Genomic DNA, 8,727 nt, shown 5'->3' with positions numbered 1-8,727 from the left:
CCTTCACAAACCCAAAGGAATTTGGGTCAAGGGGCTTTAGACTAATAACATCTGTATTCAGCTGTATGCTGCAGATCTGTTATTATGCATTCCATTGTCTTATAGATAAAATATGTGAGGTTTATGGTCCATAGTTATCAGGATGAGTGAGGTGTGTAGGGAAATAACAACCACAGTTTTCCCAGACTCAGGCACAAAACCAGATGAAAGCCTATGGTTGAACAGATTATGGAATGTGTCGGTATGACTGTGCCCAAGGAACATGTCGGTATGACTGCGCCCAAGGAGCATGTCAGTATGAGTGCACCCAAGGAGCATGTCGGTATGACTACACCCAAGGGGTATGTCGGTATGACTACACCCAAGGGGTATGTTGGTATGACTGCACCCAAGGAGCATGTCAGTATGACTGCACCCAAGGAGTATGTCGGTATGACTACACCCAAGGAGCATGTTGGTATGACTGCGCCCAAGGAGCATGTCGGTATGAGTGCACCCAAGGAGCATGTCGGTATGACTACACCCAAGGGGTATGTCGGTATGACTACACCCAAGGGGTATGTTGGTATGACTGCACCCAAGGAGCATGTCAGTATGACTGCACCCAAGGAGTATGTCGGTATGACTACACCCAAGGAGCATGTTGGTATGACTGCGCCCAAGGAGCATGTCGGTATGAGTGCACCCAAGGAGCATGTCGGTATGACTACACCCAAGGGGTATGTCGGTATGAAAGCACCCAAGGAGCATGTCAGTATGACTGCACCCAAGGAGTATGTCGGTATGACTGCACCCAAGGAGTATGTCGGTATGACTGCACCCAAGATGCATGTCGGTATGAGTGCACCCAAGGAGCATGTCAGTATGACTGCACCCAAGGAGCATGTCGGTATGACTACACCCAAGGGGTATGTCGGTATGACTACACCCAAGGGGTATGTTGGTATGACTGCACCCAAGGAGCATGTCAGTATGACTGCACCCAAGGAGTATGTCGGTATGACTACACCCAAGGAGCATGTTGGTATGACTGCGCCCAAGGAGCATGTCGGTATGAGTGCACCCAAGGAGCATGTCGGTATGACTACACCCAAGGGGTATGTTGGTATGACTGCACCCAAGGAGCATGTCAGTATGACTGCACCCAAGGAGTATGTCGGTATGACTACACCCAAGGAGCATGTTGGTATGACTGCGCCCAAGGAGCATGTCGGTATGAGTGCACCCAAGGAGCATGTCGGTATGACTACACCCAAGGGGTATGTCGGTATGAAAGCACCCAAGGAGCATGTCAGTATGACTGCACCCAAGGAGTATGTCGGTATGACTGCACCCAAGGAGTATGTCGGTATGACTGCACCCAAGGAGTATGTCGGTATGACTGCACCCAAGATGCATGTCGGTATGAGTGCACCCAAGGAGCATGTCAGTATGAGTGCACCCAAGGAGCATGTCGGTATGAGTGCACCCAAGGAGCATGTCAGTATGACTGCACCCAAGGAGTATGTCGGTATGACTACACCCAAGGAGCATGTCGGTATGACTACACCCAAGGAGCATGTCGGTATGAGTGCACCCAAGGAGTATGTCGGTATGACTGCACCCAAGATGCATGTCGGTATGAGTGCACCCAAGGAGCATGTCAGTATGACTGCACCCAAGGAGCATGTTGGTATGACTGCACCCAAGGAGCATGTCGGTATGACTGAACCCAAGGAACATTTCAGTATGACTACACCCAGGACCAATGTTGGGCCCCAATGAACTAGTATTTTCCACCTCTGAGAGAGTATATAGGATTTGATCAGTGGTGAGGTTTGGAGGTGAGCCCAACAAGGGCAACAATAAGAATAATGTATCCCTTCTCTCTCTCTCTATTTGCAGATCTCAAACCATATTCGTTTTTTTATCTACTGACTCCAGCTTCTCTGTGGAGGTCGGTGTTCTGTACAAACATTAATACTGTTACATAAATACCTATTAAACCTATATGACTACAGAAGAATTTAACATATGCAAAAGTTATAAAACCTAAGTTTGTGGACTTTTGTAATCTATACAACAATGTATTTGATTTTTGCTTGGCTATTTTATAATTGTGTGATTCCATTTAACTATACATCCACATACTTCCCATTTATTATTTAATTATATGCCTTCAGCACCTGGGTCATGCTAAGTAAATAAACAAATAAAGAAAGAAAGAAGTCAGGGGTCCAGCTTGTGAAGGCTAGATGGAGATACTTTTGGAGTGGTCTGAACTAAATGTATCTGCTAATTAGTCTTCAGGAGAGGGATGGGGTAGCTCTGGCTTTATGTATCAGCTCAGAGCAGTGCTGGATGTTGTTTCTAAGGTGTCTGATGCAGCTGAAGAAGGGCTTCTGACAAGAGGAAGCAAATCTGAATTTATATGTGGCTTTGGAAGATTTGATTTTGTTTCCAAGCCTTTTATTTTTTTGTGTTTAATTTTGATGTGCGAGGTTTTCATGTGGGAGATGAGTTTATTTCTCTTACCACAGAGCTTGTTTATGCTATGGTTCCACTAAAAAAGTTTATTTCTAAATGTGAAACTGTATTTGTTATTGATCATAACCAATGTCTCCATCCAGGTGTCAAGATAAGAATTCTGTGAATGCAGCAATGATTGCCGTAGGTTTATCAAGAAGATGGGGCCACTTGAAACTTATAAGGGTCATCATATAGTTGAAATAAATTTGCCCTAGAGAACTCTAGGAAGGTGGTAGGTTTTGTGAGTATTTGGGCAGGGTTCTAATGATAAGAACCACTAATTCATGGTCAGACCTACCCAAAGATGGTTTAATTACGGACACAGCATACTGGTACTATATTTGTAATGATTAGGTCCAATGTATTTGGTTCTCTCATAAGGGACTGCACAAGCTGGTGTAGTAAATTTGTGTTAATATATCTGTTGGTTCAGTATAGGAAGTACCATTGTGCAATAACTTAATAAAATCAGGGTATTGCCTTTGAGGTTTTTGATATAGCTATAGAAGGCTTTGAGGTTGTTTTTGGTGTCAGTTGAAATTCTGCCTTTATGGCTGGCTTTAAATGATTTGATAAGGGATCTCAGTTTTTGTTGTGACTGATAAGGGAGGTTTTTCAGTCTTGTGGTTTCATTTTTTTCTGTAACAGTTTCTTCTTTCTGTTGTAGAGTTTATTGATGGCTGGGGGCCACCAGATTGGCTTCCTTTTTTTGGAGGAGAGCGACTTAGTTCTATTTGGTATGGCAATGTCCATGCATTTGTGTACATGCTCGTACAGTGCATTGGTGTATGATTCAGCAGTCATGCAGCTATTTTCCATTGACATGGGTGCCAAGACGTTAGCCACCTCTGTTTTTAGGAGCCCAAAGTCGGCTTTAGGGAAGTTTTTCAGGGTGGTCACCTTAGCGGGGGGTGTAGGTAAGATGGAGATTTCCATGGTGATCAGTTTGTGGACAGATTTAACCAGGGAGGAATTGACTATAGGTGTGGAGCAATGGTCTCCCATGTTGGTGATAACCAGGTCAAGGATGTTGCTTCCTCTAGTGGCAGTCAGAATGAGCTGGTCCAGGGCATTGTAACTGATAAATTAAAGAAAGCGTTGGGCCTGTACATTGGTACTTGAATAGTTTTCCCAGCTGATGGAAGGGTAGTTGAAGTCACCCAGTATGAGAGCATTGGATTGGACCTTGATAGACTCCAGGGTGCTTAGGAACTTGGAGTGAGAGTCTAGGGACATGTTTGGGGTTCTGTAGCAGGCTATGACTTGTATCACTGTCTTATCCAGTGTTAGTTGTACCTGAAGTATCTTGGATGCATTATGCTGGACTACCAGTCTAGAGGTGTGCATATCCTTTAAGAATATGGAGACACCACTGCCTTTGAAGCTTCCAGATGTATTCTGGGGCCAAAAGGTATGGAATGAGTTGCAGCCTGGAAGTGAAGGGGTGCTTTCTGCCTCTTTAAACTAGGTCTCCATTACAGCACACATATCAACATTCTCCATTTTGAGGAGAGCTTTGAGCGAGTGCATCTTGAGATTGAGACTTCTAGCATTGAGCAGCATGACCCTCAGATTGCATTTGTTTGTAGCTGTTACGGTGGAATTTTGGTCTTTGGAACACTGCCTAAAAAGGCACTACAGGGGGTGGCAAGAGCCTTAGCCAGTACTGGGAATCCCAGGGTGACAGATGCAGGCCCTCTCTGGCAAAGCATCATTGAGTTAGGAAGGCTTCTAAGGATGGTAGTTTCTTATTTAGGTTTCTAGCATTGAGGAACACCACTCTTTTACTGTCCTGGATTAGTTGGTAGAGGAAGCATGTTTACAATGCTTAAAAAGGTTCTATGGTGGCTAAAGAAGGTCCTAGTCAATATGCAGAGGCCCTAAGGTAATAGGTGCAAGCCATACACTGCAAAGCAGGTTGGAGACCATCCACAGCAAATCAGGTAGGATAGTCAACCATCTGTCTGTAGGACGACACACACTGGATCTCCTTAGTATGACAACAGTAGCATTGCCAGTTGTTGAAGTCAATCTTCTTTTGTTTCTACAACTGACTGCTTTTACACAGAACTGTACATTTGTGCAGGAGACCTGAGATCTTAATAAAATACAATAAGTACAATTTATACACTGAAGATAATGCTTGCAATGTCTAAGTAATTGACATATGTGTTGACTCTTATTCATACAGTGGCAGTAAGGAATGAGGAAGTAGTATTTAATTGGTGACATCTAGATGAATGATGTTGTAACATCTAGGTGATGACACTGTACCATTACTAAACCATTTATGTGGCAAATTTGGAAGTATATAATTAGTATTCAAAAGACTTACGCAATTATTAACTTGCACTCAATATATTGTTTAGCTGTTAACATTATTGTGTGCCCACAATTAACTTATTTCAGCCATCGGGTACAATAGGTTTACTGGTACACAATGGCTTATTAGGTATCAGCAGTTACTTATTCTATTCAGCAGGACTGTTACCACCTAGGGGATGGCATCCCAGCAGCTCAGGACTGCAGATTTCTGCTCTGCACTGAATACAGTATACCTTGTACACCAAGAAGAGAATTTTTGCATTCAGGGATAATTACAGTAAAGAACTGGTTTAGGTGAGACTCATGGTTGTCTTGGGACATGGTGCATTAAATCAAGTCCAACTGAATCGCTAAACCATTTTGTTATCATTTATTTAACAGGAAAAACTTAGTAGCTCTGTGTGAAGTCAGGTGCCCCCCCCCCCCCCCCCCCTGTACAAAGTGATATATCTCCTTACTTAATATAATATTCTCTAGTGTTAAACAGTCTTGGGAGAAGTTTGCAAATTTCAGTAGAATGGTCCATCGGTTGATTATGGCTCAAAAGACCATACATATCTCTTCTGCTTCACTGCAGACACCTGACCCTCGCCTTAGAAAAAACATGAAAAATTCTCTCAATTTTTTTTTTTTTTTTTTTTTTTTTTAGATAAAGGAACATAATTTCTGAAGCTAGATGCCCCTCCTTTCCCCAACTTACTTTGTAGGTTGCTGCTATGTGTATCAATAGCCATCTCACTCACTGGGCACAGTCTTATAAACGCACTAAGAGGGTATGCCAAAAGGTACATATAGTAAACATTATTATGGCCTGAGTGGTGTGGAGAATATATGACTTCTGTTGGAAGACAAATATTGAATACATGCTAAACTTCTGACAAAGGTTTAGAATAACCTGCCTTTCTGTCTTAGTACCTCTTGAAGTTCATCAGAACTCAAAATAGCTCTTGCCCCTTCCCTGGATAATGAAAAAAATATATAAGATAATTGGAAGGATGCAGTGGATATAAAATGTTTACACACCCCTGTTAAAATGCCAATTTTTTGTGATATAAAAAAATGAGACCACAATAAATCATTTCAAAACTTTTCCAACCTTTAATGTGACCTATAACCTGTACAATTCAATTGAAAAACAAACAAATCTGTTAGGGGAAAAAATGTAAAAAATAAAAAAAACATACAATACGCTAGTTGCATAAGTGTGCACTCCCTTAAACTAATACTTTGTTGAAGCACCTTTTGATTTAATTACAGCATTCAGTCTTCTTGGGTAGGGGTCTATCAGCATGGCACATCTTGACTTGGCAATATTTGCCCACTCTTCCTTGCAAAAGCGCTCCAAATCTGTCAGATTGTGAGGGCATCTCTTGTGCACAGCTCTCTTCAGGTCAACCCACAGATTTCTATTGGATTTAGGTCTGGGTTCTGGCTGTGGGCCATTCCAAAACTTTAATTTTCTTTTGATGAAGCCATTCTTTTGTTGATTTGGATATATGCTTGAGGTCATTGTCGTGTTGAAAGGTGAAATTTCTCTTCATCTTCAGTTTTTTAGCAGATACCTGAAGGTTTTGGGCTAAAGGTGACTGGTATTTGGAACGGTTCATAATTCCCTCCACCTTGAATAAAGCCACAGTTCCAGCTGAAGAAAAGCAACCCCAAAGCATGCTTCACCATGGGGATTGTGTTCTTTTGGTGATGTGAAGTGTTGTTTTTGCGCCAAACGTACCTTTTGCAATTGTGGCCAAAAAGTTCAACCTTGGTCTCATCAGACCATAACACATTTTCCCACATGCTTTTGGGAGACTTGATGTATTGTTCTGCAAATTTTAGCTGGGCCTGGATGTTTTTCTGTGTAAGAAAAGGCTTCCGTCTTGCAACCCTACCCCATAGTCCAGACAAATGGAGAATATGGGAGATTGTTGTCAGTTGTAATACACAACCAGTACTTGCCAGAAATTCCTGCAGCTCCTTCATTGTTGCTGTAGGTCTCTTGGCAGCCTCCCTGACCAGTTTTCATCTTGTCTTTTCAGCAATTTTGGAGGGTCGTCCAGTTCTTTGCAACGTCACTGTTGTCCCATATTTTCTTCCACATTCGGATGACTGTCTTCACTGTATTCCATGGTATATCCAATGCTGTGGAAATTTTTTGGTACCCTTCTCCTGACTGATATCTTTCAACAATGAGATCCCTTTTATGCTTTGTAAGCTCTCTGCGAACCATGGCTTTTGCTGTAGCAGACAACTGAGTAAATGTCAGGAAAATTCTACTTTAATTGATGGCAGGTGTGTACCCAAGAAGACTGAATGCTGTAATTAAATCAAAACATGCTTCAACAAAGTATTAGTTTAAGGGTTTGCACACACAACAAAGTATTAGTTTAAGGTTGTGCACACTTATGCAACCAGCGTATTGTGCATTTTATATTTTTTCCCCTATCAGATTTGTTTGTTTTTCAATTGAATTGTACAGGTTATAGGTCACATTAAAGGTGAGAAAAGTTTTGAAATGATTTATTGTGGTCTCAATTTTTTATATCACAAAAACCTGGCATTTTAACAGGGGTATGTAAGCTTTTTATATTCTCTGTACATAGGTATGTTATGACAGCATTGGTCAGACCTTTGCTGCTGGTAAGGTTGCAGAAATGTGGGGTTGTGGATAATGCTTCACTGTTTTGCAGTATTTTTCTGGTACGATTTTCTGCTTTAGATCAGGAAGTTGATTGATAGAGGCACAAGCCCTAAGCTTGTTTTACAACTATGAAGCTATGAAACTGTCATAATTATCACAGCTGACTACATGGATTAAACAATTTCAAAAGATCTTGTGTCTTTGTTTATAACAGAGTACATTAAGTGTTTCTAATAATTTTAATGGATTTAAACTGAAAAATACAGGTTTACCTGCATGATTTCTGTTTTTTTGCTTTAAGGATCCCAGAAGTTGGTAACAAAGAATGCTCCATATGATCCTTTGAGAATGGACTCCACAACTCTTCTGTCATCCATGTCTCCCTTCACAACCTCAGCTCAGAGATTTTCTAGTGCCTTTGAAGAGGGTTTGTTAGATCTCTGGTTACAGCTCTAACCTTAAAACCAGAATGTGCTAGAAGGGCTCATGTAACAGCTCTGCCTTGCTGCCCTGGAAACAAAGGCATGTACATTTAGACCTCACAAAGTAAAAAATATATAAATACAAATATATATTTATTTATTTATTTATATTTGTTCATTGGAATATCTGAGCACAGAGCCCCTTTTCAACAGAGGCCCATGGAGAAAAGTTTCACAAACAGTACGCAGAACATAGTAGAAAATGTGCAAACAAAAATATAAACTGTCTTTTAGTGCAAATTTGAATCACTTAGTTGCAATATGTTTTGTATATACATTATATACATATGTAAATTCCCACAGGCACAGACAAATTTCAGCAAGTGAAATATGTAAGTATATATTTATAAACTCAGGACACAGGTAGTGTCTAAGTAAAGAGGTGTTACGTGAAAAAGTGAAGAAATAGTTATAATTGGGAGTAATATGGAGATGATTTAAAAGCATAAATAATTGTAGAATGTAAATGTCAACCCTCTATATGGAGGAAGAAATATGGGTATTACATACAGAAAATTATAAATCTTTAAAGGAAGAAAAATGATAAAAATATATTATTCTGAGTAAAGAAATAAGAATCACATCATTTGGAAGGTGAGCAAATGAAGTATTTATTCTTAACTCATTCACTCCGGAGCAGCTCAGAAAAAGCTGCCTGCTTAATTCTACCATTGGAACAACAATGCAGCCTGAGCTCATTTTCAGAAATCCATTTGTAATACCATACAGAAAACAAATGTTTTTAATACCAAAAGTTGTTACAGACACTGTAATCTA

At 40.6% G+C, this 8,727-nt stretch overlaps 1 protein-coding gene across 1 annotated transcript; it reads left to right on the top strand.

Annotated features, from left to right (window-relative positions):
- The first annotated feature begins 243 nt into the window (after positions 1–243).
- Positions 244–1,764, top strand: LOC122793698 (collagen alpha-2(IX) chain-like). The gene has a single exon (XM_044061916.1). The coding sequence runs from the start codon at positions 244–246 to the stop codon at positions 1,762–1,764; it is 1,521 nt and encodes a 506-aa protein (XP_043917851.1).
- The last annotated feature ends 6,963 nt before the right edge of the window (positions 1,765–8,727 follow it).

The sequence above is a fragment of the Protopterus annectens genome, chromosome 2.part0 (assembly GCF_019279795.1).
Source record: "Protopterus annectens isolate FY-2018-M chromosome 2.part0, PAN1.0, whole genome shotgun sequence".
Taxonomy (NCBI): domain Eukaryota; kingdom Metazoa; phylum Chordata; order Ceratodontiformes; family Protopteridae; genus Protopterus; species Protopterus annectens.
The sequence above is the reverse complement of the archived record's forward strand: the minus strand, read 5'-3'. Positions and strand labels throughout refer to the sequence as shown.

Excerpts from the sequence above, each read along its gene's own strand:
- LOC122793698 (XM_044061916.1), top strand. The coding sequence starts at position 244 with ATGACTGTGCCCAAGGAACATGTCGGTATGACTGCGCCCAAGGAGCAT.